Consider the following 21252-nt stretch of genomic DNA (forward strand, 5'->3'; position numbering starts at 1 on the left):
AAGTCTTCTTCCCGACCTCTCCGCCCCCACCCCCTCTCTGCACTATCACCCTCACCTCCTTCCACCTATCGTATTCCCAGCGCCCCTCCCCCAAATTCCCTCCCCCCTACCTTTTATCTCCGCCCGCTTGGCACACCAGCCTCATTCCTGAAGAAGGGCTTATGCCCGAAACGTCGATTCTCCTGCTCCTTGGATGCTGCCTGGCCTGCTGTGTTTCTCCAGCACGACATTTTTCAACTTATGTGGAACATCTACTTATAAACTTTACAACAACCAATCTTCTCAAAGATTATACAGTTCAGACTTGAATGGTCTACCACAAAACATGTGTTCATTAAAGTGTATGGAATGGTAGAATACAAAATATTAATTTCTAACATTTGTCAAATAAATCTTATTTCTGCACAAACCTAATCTACATTAACATCTGTGGATAACAGCTATGTCAAAACTTTATCAAAAATACACTTAGATTTTGAAAACATTTACAATTATGTCACAAAAGTGATTTTGATGACTCTTGATCAGTAAATTACATTTTCTCCTTCCTGTTCATCATGCCAATTGTGCGCTGCTTATTCAAATTTTCAAACACTGCTGTAGGACAAAGAATAAAGTACACAAGTAGAGGTCATTACACACCGTAACTTATTGATATTACCAGTCATTAATATTTTTCAAGTGTTAAAGCAGTACTACTGTAAGATTGCATGAACTCCAATGTGTTGAAACAAGAAAACAAATACTGTTTTCTTTATAATCTCTGGAATGATGAATGACTTTGGAAGATTACAGTGCAAGAGTGCTTAATAAAATGGGTGTCAAATTATACTTTTAAAAAAGGAACCACGTGTAAAAGTAGCAATTGTAACCAACTTTTCTCAAAACAAATATGGATTTTATGGTATTAAATTTTTAATACCTATTAATTATAATTTTTATTTCCCAAAAATGTTTTAAATTTCAGAAAGCATTAATTCCTGATTTTCTTGTGGATAAAGGCACTACCTTGTCTAATAGCAAAGCACAGATGTAAGAGGTTCTCAGATTTAATTAGTAATCTGTCAATTTAACCAATCTAAGTTAGAGGTTCAGTTGTAAGTTTGCAACCTGAGCTACAAACCTTCTCAAAAATTGCTAAGTTACAAGTGCTACAAATTGGTCGTGGGCACTAAGACTGGAGGAATTTCACAATGGCTTTCATTCAGACTGCTATTCATTGCTCTTAACCATGAAATTAAGTTTTCCATTTCTCGGTGAAACTAATGAAGAATTTCAACAAAAAATGTCTTGCATGACTTTGTCATTGGATAACTTTCTTATTTTAAAAATTAGAAAATAGGACTACCACAAGGATATATTGTTTACTCTTCAATGTTAGTGGTGAATAATGCAGCTGACGAGTACAGATAAATTAGTCTGACTCTGATATTTTGCGTCGAGTGTGTGGTGCTCGAAAAGCACAGGTCAGGCAGCATCCAAGGAGCAGGAAAATCAATGTTTCGGGCAAAACTCCTTTACCAGGGGACTCAGGCCAGGCTGCATAAATGCAAGGATTTTGTTTTTCCTTCCCAGATCATTTTATCTTTATTCATGGGATTTGAGCCTTGCTGGTGAGGTCAGTACTTTTTGCCTATCCTCAATAGTCTGTGAACTGAGTGGCTTGCTCAGCCATTTCAGAGGACAATTGTTAGTTAACCATATTGCTGAGAGTTTATAGGTCTGTAAGGACAGCAGATTTCCTTCCCTAAAGGACGTGAGTGAACCAAATGGCTTTTTATGACAGACAGTCTCAAGTTCATCATTAATGAAACTGGCTGTCAATTCTAAGTTCATTAATTGAATACAAGTTCCACTAGCTGCAATGGTGAGAATTGAACCTATTGACCCCAGAGCACTTACTTATATGTCTGGATTATTGGTCCAGTGACATCACCATTATACCACCATCTCCTCCCAATGGCTACTGATCCCTTGCAATTATGGAGCATGAAAGCCAATTCCAGTTCTGAGCAAGCTCAGTGCATGTAAATTCAAGCAGAACTCATCGAGTAGAAAGACTAGCTGATCTTATTTCCAAGGAACACAGAAGCCATTTCTAAAATCCTTTAGTTGTTCATAAAGCTGATCCAACTAAAATTAGCTGATTCAACAGTAGAGAAACATTATTGGTCCTATAGTTCATAAGATGTATATATCAGAAGAATTAGGCCATTTGGCCCTTCGAGTTTGCTTCGCCATTTGATCATAATTGATATAATGTTCAGGGGAACATTGTGAAGTATTGACCAACTGACCCAACATCTATTATTGAAAATTGAGTTAAACAAAACAAAATAAATTTATAAAATTATGAATGAAAACTAATAAAAACTAAAAACAAAGCACCTTAACATGCAGAAAGCATATGTGAATGACAGTGTAACCAGACCAATTTACTTATATAATTGATGAATTGCAAAATTATTTATTTTGAATAAAAACAGTAAATATAAAGCTTCCTGTCAGAAATACATTTCTCAGGTCAGCTGTTGTAGATACAAAGTACATTTCAGTAAATGAGGCTCTTAGCAATGGGTACAGGTGATATTCCTTTAATAAGTTAAAACATGTATTTGACGGTTACTAAGGACTGGATTGATTGTGAATACATCCAGGACAACAATGCAAAGTATCATGAATAAATATATCACACTCCACACAATAGATGTTCTGGCATGCATTGCATATGTATACCTGCAAATAAACAAGGATAGTGTCAGATAGTAATCATAAAACAGTGAAAACATATTGGCTAATGCATTCCTGAAGAAGGGCTCAACCCTGAAACGTCGATTCTCCTGCTCCTTGGATGCTGCCTGACCTGCTGCGCGTTTCCAGCAACACATTTTCAGCTCTAATGCATTCTTTCCCCAATATCATACACCCATGTGGAAAATGAAAGAGCATGTAGAGGATTCTATCAAGTTTGTCAGCAATACTGCTCAGGAGAAAGTGAGGACTGCAGATGCTGGAGATCAGAGTCAAAGAGTGTAGTGCTGGAAAAGCACAGCAGGTCAGGCAGCATCCAAGGAGTAGGAGAGTCAACATTTCAGACATAAACCCTTCATCAGGAATGTGGGGGGAAAGTGGGAAAAGGGGGCTGAGATAAATAGGAGGGAGGCTGGGACTGGAGGGGGGAAGGTAGCTGGTATCTACCTCTCCCCACCTGCATCCACCGATCACCTTCCCAGCTACCTTCCCCCCAGGCTCACCCCCTCCTATGTATCTCTCAGTCCCCTTCCACATGGCCGATGATACATTGCAGGACAATAATACATTTAATTAAGGATGAAAAACTATGGAGGGCATCACAGCAGAGTTCGCTCCTTCCATCATCCAACAATCACAACACTTTTCCTGTCGGGAATACTGAACACTGACTAGAAACAGGTTCCTGGTGACTTTTGCCCCCAAAGAACCAAGTGTTACAGAAGTAACTGTAGCAGCCAACCATTGCCTACATGAGATTAATCTATATGTTTTGACTAAATAGTGTTTTTGGACTTAGTCACAGAGGTATACAGCACTGAAACAGACCCTTTGGTCCGACTCATCCAGGCCAACCAAATATCCTAACCTAATCGAGTGCCATTTGCCAGCACTTGGCCCATATCCCTCCAAACCCTGCTTATTTATATCCCCAACCAGATGCCTTTTAAATGCTGTAATTGTACCAGCCTCCATCATTTCCTCTGGCAGCTCATTTCATACATGCACCACCCTATGTGTGAAAAAGTTGCCTCTTAGGTCCCTTTTACATCTTTCCTCTCTCACCCTAAACCCATGCTGTCTAGTTCTGGATTCCCCACCCAAGAGAAAAGACCTTGTCTATTTACCCTATCCACGCCCCTCATTATTTTATAAACCTCTGTAAAAGTCAGTCCTCAGCCTCCGAAACTCCAGGGAAACCAGCCCAGCCTATTCAGCCTCTCCCTATAGCTCAAATTCTCCAACCCTGGCAACATCCTTGTAAATCTTTTCTGAACCTTTTCAAGTTTCATAACATCCTTCCAATAGGAGGGAGAACACAACTGCACACAATATTACAAAAGTAGCCTAACCAATGCCCTGTACAGCCGCAACATGACCTCCCAAATCCTATAGGGAGAAAGTGAGGTCTGCAGATGCTGGAGATCAGAGCTGAAAATGCGTTGCTGGAAAAGCGCAGCAGGTCAGGCAGCAACTCCAAGGTCTCTTTGTTCAGCAACACTCCCTAGGACCTTACCATTAAATGTACAAGTCCTGCTCTGCTTTGCCTTTCGAAAATGCAGCTTCTCACTTTTATCTAAATTAAACTCCATCTGCCACTCCTCAGTCCATTGGCCCACCTGATCAAGATCGCCTTGTAATCTGAGGTAACCTTCTTTGCTGTCTATTACACCTCCAATTTTGGTGTCATCTGCAAACTTACTAACCATATCTCCTATGTTCTCATCAAGTCATTTATATAAATGTCAAAAAGCAGTGGACCCAGCACCGATCCTTGTGGTACTCCACTGGTCACAGGCCTCCAGTCTGAAAAGCAACACTCGACCGCCACTCTGTCTTCTACTTTCAAGCCAGTTCTGTATCCAAATGGCTACTTCTCCCTTTATTCCATAAGATCTAACCTTGCTAATCAGTCTACCGTGAGGAAGCTTGTTGAATGTCTTTTTGAAATCCATATAGATCACATCCGCTGCTCTGCCCTCATCAATCCTCTTTGTTACTTCTTCAAAAAACTCAAACAAGTTTGTGAGACATGATTTCCCACGCACAAAGCCATCTTGACTATCCCTAATCAGTCCATGCCTTTCCAAATGCACATAAATCCTGTTCCTCAGGATTCCCTCCAACAACTTGCCCACCACCAATGTCAGGCTCACTGGCTTTTCCATAACCATATTCTGGAAATCTAACGTAAATAGATCAACCAAATGGTAAACATCTAGGCACATGATTTATTTGGTAGGGCTGTCTTCTTCAGCATGTCACAATGTCAAACGACAACTAATGTCCTAATATTCAAAATTAAGATTCAAAAGTTCAGTACTGGACTGGACTTAATGAATCACAGGACATAATAAGTTCCTCAAATGCAACAATCTACTTAATTAATTAAAATTAAATAGGTACCCTCATGGAAAAGTTGCATTTGTTTGAATAAACTGCCAAGTCACCCACATAATCCAATATAGAGGAACCTCGATTGTGATTAGATTACTTACAGTGTGGAAACAGGCCCTTCGGCCCAACAAGTCCACACCAACCCTTCGAAGAGCAACCCACCCAGACCCATTCCCCTACATTTACCCCTTCACCTAACACTACAGGCAATTTAGCATGGCCAAGTCACCTAACCTGCACATTTTTGGACTGTGGGAGGAAACCGGAGCACCTGGAGGAAACCCACGCAGACACGTGGAGAATGTGCAAACTCCACACAGACAGTGTGGAGAATGTGCAAACTCCACACAGTTGCCCGAGGCGGGAATTGAACCCAGGTCTGTGGCGCTGTGAGGCAGCAGTGCTAACCACTGTGCCACTATGCCGGCCAGGAGATTTTGAGGTCCCGATAGAAACACTACATCAAAGACGTATTTTCAACAGACTTTGCGTCTTTTGTTTACAGTGATGAAACAGGCACCGTCTCCAAATGACTGAACTCCCGCACTCTCTCTCTCCCCATATTTTCCCTTGAGTTCTATAGAGGGGTGTAACCCTAAACGCCTCCCCCCTTCCCCAGATAATCTGACCAACATTGTCCTGTACAGTGCTGAGGTGGAACCTGTCAAAGAGTTGCAGTAAAATAAATTGTGTGTGTGGCTGTGTGTGTACGCGCTATTTGGAGATTTACCCCACAAAGGCAGCAGAAGCAGTCTTACTGCTGGTGTCCAGTTCAGAGGGGGTGGGGGCAAGTGCTGGATGGAGGTGGTCACACGCTGTGTGCTTCTGCAGTCTCCTGAACGGGGAGCAGACTTTAAAAACTCTGAGCTCCAGAGGAAAGGCATTGAATCAATTAACTGAATAATTGATTATCTGAATGAAATAGTGCCCGCCCATCTCATTCAGATAATCGAGGTTCCTCTGTATGAATTTCATATTAAAACACAAGTCAGTATCATTACTGAAACAGTATAAAAGTGTCCTACAGAGGGCAATTTCTTCAGCCCTAATATTAGACATGGCTGCAACATTGACAGTGTTCAACACATTTACAATTTTTGAATCTACAATAATTTTCCACAAGTAATACTTACATTCGTATCCTTCAACTCTCCCTGGCAACCTTGACAATACCTAACAAAAAAAGAAAAAATTTTTTTTTTCCCTCTGGCAATTTTGTTTTCTTTCTATTCCTGTCCTGAAACATGGATTCCTTTTTGAGATATGGTGTGGAGGACTTCAAATTCTTCTCCCAAATGCCACTTCTCATGTGTAAGCCTCATTTATTAGCATTGACAAAGTATTAAAATATGTAATATATCGTAGCCTAATATATTTCTATCTGCCACCGCCCCCCACCCCCCACCCCCCACCAATGCGTAGAATCCAGTGGAGGTACAAAAAAACGGAGATGCATCAACATCGGTTTGTTTCCTTTTTCCTAAACCAAGGGTACTGACGCTAATTATGTTGCTTACTCTACTTGAGCCAGTAATCACAGCTAGGATCTTCTTATCTGTTTGGCTCATAAGAAAGGATAAACTTTTTTTTAGTCATTAGTAGAGTAAAATTCCATTCTTTGAATATACATTCGTTAATGTACTACTAAACTAGAGCATACATAAACAAATTGCAGATTGCACACAATATACAACTTTTGTAACTATGTGGATAATAGCAGAAAGAAAGAACAAACATTATGTGCAGTCTATAGAGGATCTAGAAAAAACATAAGCTTGCACTTTTCTCAATTTAATTTCAGTTACTTTGTTAATGATTCTTTATTGCATACAAAATAAAACCTACTGCATGCCACAAAGTGCTTATATCATGCCTTATTATGTTGTGATCAGTTTTTTTTTAAGATATTATTTGTGGAAGAAATGCTGGATCTTCTTCAAAACGTGCCTTGGGAATACTTAAATGAACCTCAACAGGAAACCAGAGCTATGGTTTAACATTGCATTAAAGACTGTAGTTCTGACAGTGCAGCAGCGTCTCAGTGATAGGTTGAAGCAACAGTCTAGTCGATGTGCTCAAATCTCCATTAGGATTCAACCCTACATCCTCCTGATTCAGAGGTGAGAATGCTACTGAGATGCACTAACAGAGCCACATTGACACAATTTCTCTCTTACCGTGGTAAATATTAAAGCTGTTTAAAGAACATTTTCAGATAAATGAGGACTGTGTTTAAGAAGAAAACAATATTAGCCACTGCTTTTTACTGAACAAACCATGTTTTTCCAATAGTGCAGTCTTGGTCCTTGACATACCTTTCTCCCTGAATCTCCTCCAAGGAACTTTCCCTAAATGCATCTAATGGGAACAAGTGGTGGTAAGACCTGGCCAAGTGTGGTGCAGACACTAAGGTAAGACCTAAAAGAAATGAAAACAACTTCCAGTTATAGATAGGATCCTCCCTTCAGATACACAATGTCTCTCTACAAAGATAGATTTATTAAACGTCAAAAACAATTTAAGCCATGTGCGTAACGTTCACTTATTTTTCAAAATATTATCATGCAGTAAAGACAAGGGAACACACAAGAACACAAAACCAAACAGCAAATCTATATTATTCATCAGGAAGGACTTCCAACTGCATGAGGGCAAGTCCTCATACACTGGATTTTTGTGCACATCCTCTTAAAATACAGTAGGATACAGACTAATGTAGAACTACCTTTTCTGAAATCTATCCTTAACATTTCCAAGAAATTAGGATTTTACTACATATTGCAAAAGGTGTCCACAATGCAATCCATGAAGCTTATCTGGCTAACAAAATGCCTGGCAAAGTCAAATAGTGATGCCAAACAGAAACAGTTTGTTACTTGGGATTTTTAAAACTGTGTTCCTTATTAATTGCTTCATTTTCAGATCCATCCACTCCAGTATTCAAACTATCCTCAGCACCAAAATTAACCTCAAAGATACTACTGCTCTTGACTATGATTTACTGCTCTTTTTAGCATCATTGCCAATATTGACCACATCAAGTTTCTTTGCTGTCACTCCTCCAGGACATTGCTTTCCTCAAAGTTTGATCATCATGTGCCAGCACAGTAAATGTGTACAATAAACAATACATTCTCCCATCCCAAAATGATTATCTCCCGAGTACTGCAGCTTTCCATACTTGGTTCTCTCCCATTTGTTGTTTCTTATGATCAATGTCATCTACAAGTGCAGGATTAGCTTGTGTATATATGCAAGCTCCCTCGGAGTGATTTACTCCAGCCTGAGGTTCTACCCCCATCCTCTACACATTTGACCCCAAGATTACTGACCATTTCCGATTTCTTCTATCCTATAATCTAAAGCACAATGACTGACATCTATAGTTCACCCCACTATTTACTACTCTAACTTCAGACATATCAAAGAATCTGATTTTTTTTGCAACCACACCTCTAAGTTTGAAACTGAAAGTACTCACCACATACTTTGCACTCCACGGGCAGTTCAGTATATTTGGCTCTGCACTGAGGACAATAATATCCATCAAGTGTTAAGGTTGGCCCACTATTACTATCTAAATGTCTAAAAATACAAGAAATTAACACAGAAAATTTAAATTAATTTACTTGCATGATTACATTTAATTTACATCATAAACTTTGTAAATTCATAAAACCCTAAAGGGAATTTACAAATACCAGTATCGAGTAAGGATGGGTAAAGACTGACACTTCACTCTATGTTTGAGTTCCCAATCTAAAATGTTACACAGACAGAACATAGCAACAAGTTCCAGAAAGGAAAAGCAATGAGAAAATTTGATCTGGTATTAAAACTTCAGTGGCAGGAATTGCTAGGCAATTAGAAATCAAATAACAATCATAGAAGAGACCTTATAGCTCAACATGTTTATGCCAACCAAAGCTGAGCCACCCAGTCCAATTGTTCTTTCCAGAATTTGGTCCACGTTACAGCATTCGAGATGTATCTCCAGACCCCTATTGAATGAGTTATGGGCTTCTGACCCTACTACAGAGAGTGAATAGGGCAAAACCGTTCCCACTCAAACAGCTCTCAAACCAGCAGGCACAGTTTTGAAGTGTTTTACAAAAAGCAGCAAACACAAACATCCAATAGTTAGAATCCAGAATGCACTGCCTTGAAGCTGGTGGGGGGCAGACTCAATTGAGGCATTCAACAGGGCACTGGAAAATTATTTACATAGAAACAATGTGCAGCAGTACTGTGAAAAAGCAGGATGTTGGCAATTGTAAAGACCACATCTTTCTATTTTCCTGCAGTTACATGGGAAAGTGCTGGAGTTGGTGGTGGTGGAATGGACTAGGGTGTCCCAGAGGGAACAATCCCTGCGAAATGCAAACAGGGGAAGATGGTGGCGCTCTGTGGAGTTGTCTGAAATGGCGGAGAATGATCCTTTGAATGTGGAGGCTGATGGGATAAAAAGCAAGGACAAGAGGAACCAGATCACGCTGCTTTGAATGATGGGAAGAGGCAAGAGTGGAAGCACAAGTGATAGGTCGGATGCGTTTGAGGGCTTTGTCAACTGCAGTGGGTAAGAAACAATGGTCGTGGAAGAAGCAAGCATGTCAGCGGCATTATTTTGGAAGGTGGCATCATCCAAACAGATGCACAGTAGGTGAAAGAACTGGGAGAATGGGATAGAATCCTTGCAGGATGTGGGACATGACAAGCTGTATTGAAGGTATTTATGTGAGTCAGTGCTTTGCAATGGATGGCAGTGGACAGTTTATTCCCTGAAATGGAGACAGGATGGTCAAGGAAAGGAAGTGAACTGTTGGAAGTGCATGATGTGAAAGTTATAGAGGGGTGGAAATTGGAGGCAGAATTAATAATGTTTTCAAGGTCCTGGCAGGAGAATGAAGTGTCACCGAAGCATTTGTTGATGTACCAGAAAAAGAGTGATGGGAGGGGGCCAGTGTAAGACTGGAACAAGTATCGTTCCACATCCGTAAAGAGGCAGGCATAACTGGGACCCATGCGGGTGCCCATAATCACTCATTTGACTTGGCAGAAATGAGATGAATTAAGGGAGAAATTTTTCAGCGACAGAACAAGTTCAGCCAGGCGGAGGAGAGTGGTGCTGGATGGGGATTGTTCAGGCCTCTGATTAAGGAAGAAGCCGGAGGCTCTCAGACCATCCTGTTGGGGAATGGAGGTATAGAGGGATTGGACATCCATAGTGAACAGAATGCAGTTAGGCCCAGTAACTGGAAAATGTTAATACAAGTGGAGGGCATCAAAAGAATCACGGATGTTGGTGGGCAGGTCTGGATAAATGGAGAGAGAATGGAGTCAAGATAGGAGAAAACGAGCTCAATAGGGCAGGAACGAGCTCAATAGGATATGATGGACCTACTGGGATAGTCTGATTTGTGGATTTTGGAAAGGAGAGAGGTCGAAGTGGGCTGTCTGAGGTTGGGTGACTACTAGATTGGAGGCAGTAGCGGAGGAAGATCTCCAGAGGTAAATGAGGTTGGTGAAAGTCCTGGTAATAATGGCTTGATGTTCCAAATTAATATTGAATTTGACACCTTCAAATTGTAAGTCATTTCTTCTCTTTCTTTTAGCTTGTTATGTCCTTTCTCTCTCCTTTCAAGTCTGGCATTTTCACATTCTGATCACATAATCTGAAGTATCAACACCTTTTCTCCACCAGCACCCTCCACCCATTACCCACTGCCCCCCTAATTATGTTATAAATGCTGTCCCTCCACATTTCGCTTCAGCTCTGATGAGGAGTCATCTAGTCTCAAAACGCTAGCTTTCTCTCTCTCTCGCTCCATAGATGCTGTCGGACCTGCAATGATCTCCAGCATTTGTTGTTTTCAGTCTATCTAACCAAAATGCTCTGGTCAGCTTATTACCAAACTAACAGTTTGCATTAATTATCATTTAATATACTTACGCCATGCTGAAACATGGTTTTGCGTCCTGATCTGATAAGGATACCATTGTGTGCTGGGGGAAACCTTACAACAGAAAGAAAATGAGCATTTCGATTTCATAATCAAAATATTTCATTACTTAACATTAAAATAATTTTAAAACTGAATAAATTTATCAAGAAACCCGTATGATCATCAATACTGATGCTAGTGCAACTGATAAGTACCTTAATAGAATATCTGCAACATTAAATGAAAAAGCATAAATTCTTTCTCATAAAGACAAAATCGAATACAGGTAGAAGGGCATTATCTTAAGCAAACTGGATATACAGACCAACATCCACATAGCTCTTTTAGATTTGGACCATTTCATTTTTCATGCCCCAAATTCAAAGCTTTGTTGTATTGTTGTTAATCAACTTTCACAGGGTGTCAGGTTTGGTAGCATTTTATATTTCATTTAAGAGTTACAGGTTTAGCTGGACAAATGTTTTAAGATTTTACTCAGCTAATGTTATAACAAAACTGATAAACTGGAATACGTCCTCTGATTCATATCACTTATCTGGTAAACAGTTGAAGCATACAAGTTATGAACATAGTTGAAAAGTGTGGTGCTGGAAAAGGACAGCTAGTCAGGCAGCATCTGAGGAGCAGGCAAGTCAACATTTCGAGCATAAACTCTTCATTAGCAATGAGAGGTTGGCCCAAGGGAGCTGAAAAACTCTAGCCACATGACGCCTGGAAAATTCTAGCTACCCGACGCCTGGAATCCTCCATCGCCAAATTCTAGGCACCTGATGCCTGGAGGGAGAACATCTCATCTTCCACCTTAGGACCCTTCAACACATGGGATCAATGTAGATTTTCTCAGTTTTTTTTATTTCCGCTACCCCTACTTATCCCAGAGTCAATCTTCCAACTCAGCACCACCCTCTTGAAGTGTCTTACCTATCCATCTTCCTTCTACCTATCCACTCCACCCACCTTTCTGACCTATCACCATCACCCCCCCCCCCCACCTCCATTTATCTATCGCATTTCAGCTACCTTCCCCTCAGCCCAAACCCCCTTCCATTTATCTCTCAGCCCTCTTGGGCCACAAGCCTCATTCCTGACGAAGACCTTATGCTCCAAATGTCAACTCTCCTGCTCCTTGGATGTTGCCTGACCTGCTGTGCTTTTCCAGCACCACACTTTTCAACTCTGACCTCCAGTATCTGCAGTCCTCACTTTCTCCAGGTTATGAACATCTCAGGTTCATTGTTCTGTTTTAGCAGATTTCACAAATTTAGCAAGGGGTTTAGTGGAGTCACTGTAAAAGGTTTCAACATCATTGGATAGTGAGTAAGAATAAGGACAGCTTCCACTTCTGGTTCTTATCCGAAATTCTTATTGTCGCGGAACATCAAGTGAAAGTGAAATCACGTGGTAGGATATTTAACATTTAAATTCTTAGAAATAAAAATATTTGAATATAATTGTTCTCAACCTATAGCAGATGACCACTATCCTCAGAATGTTTTTCTTCTCACAGAATACAACCTCAGCTGTCTGTCAAGATGGCATCTGGAAATGCCCTCCATGGTACAGCAATAAACTTCATGTTGGTGTGAAAGTATTATTGAGGAAAAACAAATTACCCAGTATTTAGTACATTCCTTGTTAAATAGTCTGAATTCAACTGAGAAAATTACTTCATAATTATTGCATGCTAAAAATCCATCTTTATATTCCAAAAAGAAAGAACATAAAGAGTATCACATACTCAAATAATAACTGACTAAAAACGTACTTACCCATACGAATGAGAGAGCACTCTGTATTGGAACTGGCAGGTTGTGGGCTCACATGATAATTAAGCAACTCTTTAAAATGGCTCTCATCTAAAATAACATGGTATGTACCTATAAAAGGGCCCACAAGAAAATAAAATCACATTTAAAATGCTATTATTTTGTGAACTTGATCATTTCATTTTTAACCTTTATATTCTTGTGTCACTGTTGTGACCACTGTTTTTCTTCTCACAGAATACAACCTCAGCTGTCTGTCAAGGTGGCATCTGGCATGGTATAGCAATACACTTCATGTTGGTGTGAAAGTATTATTGATCAAAAACTGTTGTGACCAAACGTTTGTCACTGCCACTAAGAATTAGTTAGCAAAATGTTCACAGGGATGACTTCACTCTCTCACACAAACTCTGCCAAGAGATAAATGACTAAAGTAGCAGTCAAATCCCAATACAACATTTACAAAGTACACATGTTGCTGCGTTTTGGGTTTGATACAGTATGTACTCATGTAAAAGTCAAAGTCAATTTAGTGTAAAGTGAAATTGACTGAGCCTTAAAAATCCAATCATTTTTCATAACAATGGATTTTACACAACCAAATGGATTAGATCAGAGCTCTTGTAGTCCTGCCAGATCAGTTGTTTCATCAATGATCATGCTTCCATTGAAACAAAGTCAGAAGTGGAGATGTTCGTTGATGGTTACACAATATTGAGCACCCATCACAATTCCTCAGATACCTGAACAATGGGGAGTCCAGCACATCAGTGTAAAGGTCAAGAGTGACGCATTTAGATTTAGATTACTTATAGTGTGGAAACAGGCCCTTCGGCCCAACAAGTCCACACCGACTCGCCAAAGCGCAACCCATCCAGACCCATTCCCCGACATTTACTCCTTCACCTAACACTACAGGCAATTTAGTATGGTCAATTCACCTAACCTGCACATTTTTGGACTGTGGGAGGAAACCGGAGCACCCGGAGGAAACCCATGCAGACACGGGGAGAATGTGCAAACTCCACAGTCAGTCACCTGAGGCGGGAATTGAACCCGGGTCTCTGGCACTGTGAGGCAGCAGTGCTAACCACCGTGCCAGAAGTTTAATAGATGATAATCTTGACCTCTGCCTGAGATCACCAGCATTACAGATACCAGTCTTCAATCCATTTGATTCACTCTATGTGATATATATGATTGAAAATACTGGAAACTGAAAGGGGAATAAGGCTGACAATATTCCAGTAATAATGGTGAAGACAAGTGCTCCAGAACTAGCCATGCCCCTAGTTTAGCCACTTCAGTACAGCTATAACACTCAAATTCAGTCTAGTGCTCTCCCCCTCATTGCTTCAGAAAGCAACAATGCATCCCAAAAAGAAAACTATGTAGCCTCTTACAGTACAGACAACTGGTCACAAAAAGCCACTAATGACAGTGGTTCCATTTTGTCTCGCACAAAATTAAAGCCGATGGTGATATTCGGATTAAGAATTTCTCCCAGAAAAAAAATTTAAGGAAGTTTTATTGTCTATTTCTTGACTATGCTTAAGGTAGAAGTGCATAGATTCTCAGTCAGGGGGTGAAGGAATATCAGGATCAGGGGGAATGCAAATTTGAAGTTACAATAAAATCAGCCACGATTTTATAAAACAGGCAAAGAAGGGTCAAGGGCTGAATGGCCTACAGCTGCTGCTTGTTTCTATTTTCCTATGTTTCATATTCATAAGAAAAGATGATCCCTTCTTCTAAAAGACTAATTTATTGCTGAAATTTGGGTATCATTCACCTTCCAGGTTTGGCAGGCTGAGCATATATACCAGAGTCTAATTCTCCAATTATTCAACATTAAGATGCACACTTTTAACTGAGAGTTCTACATTGCAACCAAAAGGAAAACATCCCATATTTCCCTTTCTTAATCCAGAGCATAAACAATAATTGTAGTAGAGACAGGTAGGATCAAGGAAAACCCTAAAGTTTTCAATAGGGATGTCAGGAATAAAAGAATGACAGCAGTAAGATTAGGGCCTGTCAAGGACACTAGTGAGAAGTTGTGCGTGAAGTCCGAAGAGATAGGAGTGGCGCTAAATGAATATTTTTTGTAAGTATTCACACAGGAAAAAGACAGTGTTGTTGAGGAAAGTACAGAGATGCAGGCTATTAGACAAGATGGGATTGAGGTTCATAAGGAGGAGGTGTTAGCAATTCTGGGAAATGTGAAAATACATAAATCCCCTGGGCCAGATGGGATTTATCCTAGGATTCTCTGGGAAGCCAGGGACGAGATTGCAAAATCTTTAGCTTTGATCTTTACGTCATTATTGTCTACAGGAATAGTGCCAGAAGGCTTGAGAATTGCAAATGTTGTTCCCTTGTTCAAGAAGGGAAGTAGAGACAATCCTGATAATTATAGACCAGTGAGCCTTACTTCGGTTGTAGGTAAAGTGTTGGAAAGGATTGTAAGAGATAGGATTTATAATCATCTAGAAAGGAATAATTTGATTAGGGATAGTCAGCACGGTTTTGTGTAGGGTAGGTTGTGCCTCACAAACCTTATTGAGTTCTTTGAGAAGGTGACCACACAGGTAGATGAGGATAAAGCAGTTGATGTGGTGAATATGGATTTCAGTAAAGTTTTTTATAAGGTTTCCCATTGTAGGCTATTGTAGAACATACAGAGGCATGGGATTGAGGGAGTTTTAGCAGTATGGATCAGAAATTGGGCAGCTGAAAGAAAACAGAGGGTGGTGGTTGATGGGAAATGTTCATCCTGGAGTTCAGTTACTAGTGGTGTACTGCAAGGATCTGTTTTGGAGCCACTGCTGTTTGTCATTTTTATAAATGACCTGGATGAGGGCATAGAAGGATTGGTTAGTAAATTTGTGGATGACACTAAGGTCGTTGGAGTTGTGGACAGTGCAGAAGGATGTTGCAGGTTACAGAGGGACATAGATAAGCTGCAGAGCTGGGCTGAGAGGTGGCAAATGGAGTTAATGTGGAAAAGTGTGAAGTGATTCACTTTGGAAGGAGTAACAGGAATGCACAGTGTTGGGCTAAAGATAAGATTATTGGTAGTGTGGATGAGCAAAGAGATCTGGTGTCCATGTGCATAGATCCCTGAAAGTTGCCACTTAGGTTGATAAGGTTGTTAAGAAGGCATACGGTGTGTTAGCTTTTATTGCTGGAAGGATTGAGTTTCGGAGCCATGAGGTCACGTCGCAGCTGACCAAAACTCTGGTGCGGCCGCACTTGGAGTATCACATACTGTTCTGGTCGCCACATTATAGGAAGGACGTGGAAGCATTGGAAAGGATGCAGAGGAGATTTACCAGGATGTTACTTGGTATGGAGGGAAGGCTGTTTTCTTAAGAAAGGCTGTTTTCGTTAGAGAGAAGAAGGTTAAGAGGTTTCTTAATAGAGACATACAAGATGACCAGAGGATTAGATAGGGTGGACAGTGAGACCCTTTTACCTTGGATGGTGATGGCTAACATGAGGGGACATAGCTTTAAACTGAGGGGTGATAGATATAGGACAGATGTCAGAGATAGGTTCTTTCATCAGAGTAGTAAGAGTGTGGAATGCACTGCCTGTAACAGTAGTAGACTCACTAACTTTAAGGGCATTTAAATGGTCATTGGATAAAATATATGGATGATAATAGAATTGTGTAGATTAGATGGGCTTCAGATTGGTCTCACAGGTCGGCGCAACATCGAGGGCCGAAGGGCCTGTACTGCGCTGTAATGTTCTATGTACACTGTCTCAGCTACAAGTCAGCACAGACCAAAAGTCAAACCTATGTGTCTTTTGGTCTACACTGTTCAGTTACTCACTGCCTTAAGTCCATTGATTAAGTGAGATTTAAAGCAAACACTTAGGAAAAAACATTTTCCATTTTCTTCACTAACATGAACAGGATGAGTTATATAGCTTAGATTACCTACCACCAGTCTCGCGGGTGAGAACAGTACAAACTCGAACTTCTGCTGATAGGCCAATCACAGATACTCTGATTTTAGCAGCTTTTAAGCACTTCAGAAAGCAAAGTAAAAACAGACAGATTAGTATAACTGTCCCAAAACTTTTAGAACACCAAAACAAAGTTGTAACAAAATTAGAATTAAATATTTTTCCTTCCCCAGTTTTCTGCCAGTTATTATTCTTTCTTCCATCTTCCATCCAGTACCTCACCATCATGATTCTTATTCATGTACAAAAGCAACAAGCTAATCAACTACAGAGTCCATAACAGTTAAACCGACAGTACTTCCTCAATATCCATATTTACAACTTGCAGCACATGTCAAATAGTGTTAGAAGTAGAAACCTTGCTCGATTTTCTCCTCCTGACCCTGAGCTCTCAAGTCAAAAGTATTATTCTCTTCAATCACCCCAGATATGATCATCAATTCAGCATGAAGCAAGCAATAAAGTCTCTTGAAAATTCCAGTTATTGAAGAAATCATAAATGATGATAAATATTGCAACTATATTTCTGCCAAATCTAAAACAGCACAGAAAGCTGTTGGGGCCAGTTTGTTAGATACATTCGAGAGGGAGCAGGCGGTGGCCTTTGCAGCTAAAGGGAAGAAAGCGGTGTAATATACTGAAATTGGATGATCTGCCAGGATCATATTGAATGGTGGGCCTACTCCTGCACCTATTTTCTACATTTCTGTGCATTATCCTTCCACATAATCTCATTCCCTAGCCCTTTCCCACAGCACAAAATTACAGCAAGTGGCCTAAGGCTGAGAGTAGAGTACCAGATTTTGTGGGAGATGTGGAAAAATAGCTCAATTCACATCACCCTCCAATATTCTTCCTATTCAGTTGCCAAATGTCCAATCCAGATAATAACTTCTCTAGAATAGGTACAGACATGTGCACACATATACCAGGTAGGTACACGTGTTATTTTTATCTGATAGGATCAAAGCATTTGAAGCATTTACCTTCATAAGGTCATTAATGTTGGATGGGTCGCATGTTGTAAGACTGCTAAAAATGACAAGTATTTCACGGCTGGTGTGTCCAGGCATATGCCTTTTGGGGAGAAGAATCAGAACAAAGATTGTCATCTGTACTGATCTAGTCCAAAATCTGGTAAAATACAGCTCAAATCATCTCAGATGGAAAACTAAACAAAAATACAAACAGAAACAAAACCAAACAAACAAAAGGATGGGGCAGGCTGGGTTTCAGTGGGGAGATTGGTGGAAAATTGTTAGAATCAATCCAAAAATACTTACTTCAAAGTCTCCATGGCCAAGCTGAGTGAATTGTAAAGTGAAGGCTCTCCACTGCATGACAAACCTACAGCTTTCTTTAAGGCTTCTTTATGTTTTTTTGGATTTCCTATCACAGAAACAATGACAATACCAGTCTCAATTAGAAATTACAAACAGGCTCTATGCAAAGGAATAGAAAGTCTGTGTTTCAATAAATGAAATCGTAGAATTTGCATACTGCATTTATTACAAGTAGTTATGAAAACCAAATGGTATTCATATTGATATTGCATATTCAATATCCAATCCAATTAGACTAAACAGTGATGCCAGACCAAAGCAGAGTTCTTGTGGGATTAAAAAAAGGAACATAATGGAAATAAACTGCTCAATCAAATCTTTTTTTTTCCAATGATGCAAGTGTCCACTGTGTCCAAAATAACAAACACTGATACTAGTAAACCAAATTTATCATACTGCCTCCAGAAGGAGAAATTATCAAGATGATTTCACTCTTTGTAAAATAAATTAGAACCAATGAAAATGAAACAATAATTAACAGGCAACGATATTTCAAATAAAAGTTGTAAACATCACTGTTCACACAAATATGGCACCATGCACAATCTCAGTCTTTAAAACTCAATCAACTGAGCCCATGATTCTCACTGACCTAGCCTATCTCATTAGAATTAACCAGTGAACATATGCCAACCCTCTCACTTGGGTGACGTCAGTCTCCGTGATATGTCTTTCCAGAGTTCCTTTTTACTTGCCAATCAACAACACGTGGTTCACAATCTGATGCTCTAATATAAACCCTCAACCCTTCTGCATGTTGCCTTCTGCATACTACCTTTTAGGATTGGTTCCTTTTAGCATACTCATTCATCACTTCCCCAAAAGATTCTGGAAATCAATTTTTCTTACTGCCAAACAAAAATCATAGAGCTTTTCTGACTTATCTGTACACAAATTCGGTGTTTCTCTTTTTCTTTCTGTTAGCTTTCTCTTTGTACTTGCAACCGCATGCTGATGGCTTTTACATTCCAGTTTCCTGCTTCTACTTTTTCTTCATGTCTAGCCATGTGGCCTCTGTCTTAATTTCTTTTAATTGCACTGTTTCCAGGCCAAGGAGTGACAGGTAACATGAATTAGAATTTCTTATGCAAGAAAATCCTATTAATTCCTTTACAATTGAGACAAAATCTTAAAAGTTAATTTCAAACAAGTCTTCTTGAAAATAACTACAAATACCACAGACAATTTAAAGAAATTACAAATTTTCTTTGTGTTGTACTGCTTCTGGGTCAAAGGTCTTCACAATACCATTCTATGTATTTTTTCTTAATTTCATTTTCACAGCATGCAAATACATTACACACTACCAATCAAATTTGAAGACACAGTGGAAAACATGACTCTGAGAATGCAAACAGAGATGATTGATTTGTACATAGATCTTCTTCAAATAGTGTACTGTTACAAAGTCAGTTGAATGCTATGTAATCCACTGATAATATCCAAGAGATTCATTACAATATTTGTTTCACAATGCAAGCAGGAATACAGAAATATGCTCAAGAGTAGAAGTAGGTTCCAGTTCTTTTGAGTCCTTAGCAAGCCTTTTTAATCTCATTTTAACAATCGGCAAGATTTTCTTGTGGGCTGAACTCCAGTGTGCAGCTCAAACAGCAATCCAAAAATTCTCAATCAGCTTCACCAGGCCTTTAATTACCTTAAACTGGCTAGATATGCCACTTGCAGGCAGGTAACCCCACTGCTCTTGCCTCTGGGAAAATGATCCGGGAACAGAATAGAGCACAACCATTGGCATGCAAGCTGGCAAAAGAAAATCTGGAGAGTGGAGCTGACCATGCTGCTCAACAGTTTCTTACTGAATGCAGTGCTACACAGCTGATTTTATATCTCATACAATTACTTCAATGTAGTCTTAAAATATGAAACATATGTGGCATAAAGTTATATTACCAGCAAGTTCAGTAAGCTTTTCTGCCCTTTTGTTTTTTGTAGTAACAATACCAATCTAAAATAAAAATAAAAGATAATTAGCAACAGACAATATTTAGCTGCTGTGAAAAATAAATCAACAGAATATTTACTCCTTGACCCAAGACTCATAGCTAAAACAAACTACCATTTGACTCAATGTAAGGCAGAAAGAGAAAATAATTAAGGTTAGATTAGATACCCTACAGTGTGGAAACAGGCCCTTCAGCCCAACAAGTCCACACCAACCCTCCAAAGAGCAAGCCACCCAGATCCATTCCCCTACATTTACCCCTTCACCTAACACTACAGGCAATTTAGCATGGCCAATTCACCTGACCTGCACATCTTTGGACTGTGGGAGGAAACCGGAGTGCCCAGAGGAAACCCACGCAGACACGGCGGGGGGGGGGGGGGATGTGCAAACTCCACGCAGACAGTTGCCCGAGGTGGGGATTCAACCCTGGTCCTGGCACTGCAAGGCAGCAGTGTTAACCACTGAGCCACCTTGCTGCCCCTCAAGTCTACCCCAACTTGTCATTCTGGTCGTATACAAGTCTCATAAAACAAAATTCAAAAAATCATACATATTGTTACATAAATTGTACTCTGTTGGAATACCAGCACAGAATATACACAGCAGATTATTTTAATTGATTAGGGCATGACTTAAATTAGTACAATAAGTACAAAGTTAAAGAACTCCACAGCTTTGGGTCTAGATAATTTGAGATACAGATGGAAATAACAGAATCAAGGGAGTGAGAAATACACAAAGCTAAACTTGAAAGAATGCAAAGTACATGGAAGGTTGGAGGATTATTATACAAACAGATATATGAAAAAGCATTAAAACCATTTAAACAGAAGGATGAACATTTTAATCTCAAGATATATGGAGTCCAGAAGCTAATGGAAGACAACACACAGGTATGATGAGTGAATATAAATTTTGTGTGGACCAGAATACAGGCAGCAGTATTTGAATAAATCTAAAAAACATATTCTCTTATTCCTGTTGTCATTCAAATAAATGTACATTGGACTATTACTATAATTTTTCTTGTGAATTCCAACAGAGTACAATTCATGTAAAAATATGTATAACTTTGAATTTTGTTTCAT

At 39.7% G+C, this 21252-nt stretch overlaps 1 protein-coding gene across 3 annotated transcripts in view; it reads right to left on the reverse strand.

Annotated features, from left to right (window-relative positions):
- Nucleotides 1-209: 209 nt before the first annotated feature.
- Nucleotides 210-21252, reverse strand: part of gtf2h2 (general transcription factor IIH, polypeptide 2) — a 41904-nt gene continuing 20861 nt past the window's right edge. For 2 of the 3 annotated variants that reach the window (XM_043707894.1, XM_043707904.1), the window contains exons 7-16: nucleotides 20110-20164; nucleotides 18139-18244; nucleotides 17842-17932; nucleotides 16831-16918; nucleotides 12881-12988; nucleotides 11099-11162; nucleotides 8630-8733; nucleotides 7464-7566; nucleotides 6282-6321; nucleotides 2452-2736 (exon numbers count right to left, since the gene is read on the reverse strand). In XM_043707894.1, coding sequence (XP_043563829.1) covers nucleotides 2626-2736; nucleotides 6282-6321; nucleotides 7464-7566; nucleotides 8630-8733; nucleotides 11099-11162; nucleotides 12881-12988; nucleotides 16831-16918; nucleotides 17842-17932; nucleotides 18139-18244; nucleotides 20110-20164 — 870 coding nt within the window. In that variant the 3' untranslated portion in view covers nucleotides 2452-2625. Of the gene's footprint in view, nucleotides 598-2451; nucleotides 2737-6281; nucleotides 6322-7463; nucleotides 7567-8629; nucleotides 8734-11098; nucleotides 11163-12880; nucleotides 12989-16830; nucleotides 16919-17841; nucleotides 17933-18138; nucleotides 18245-20109; nucleotides 20165-21252 lie in introns of those variants that run through there. The other variant, XM_043707915.1, reaches the window with a different exon arrangement.

Source organism: Chiloscyllium plagiosum, chromosome 2 (assembly GCF_004010195.1).
Source record: "Chiloscyllium plagiosum isolate BGI_BamShark_2017 chromosome 2, ASM401019v2, whole genome shotgun sequence".
NCBI classification, from domain to species: domain Eukaryota; kingdom Metazoa; phylum Chordata; class Chondrichthyes; order Orectolobiformes; family Hemiscylliidae; genus Chiloscyllium; species Chiloscyllium plagiosum.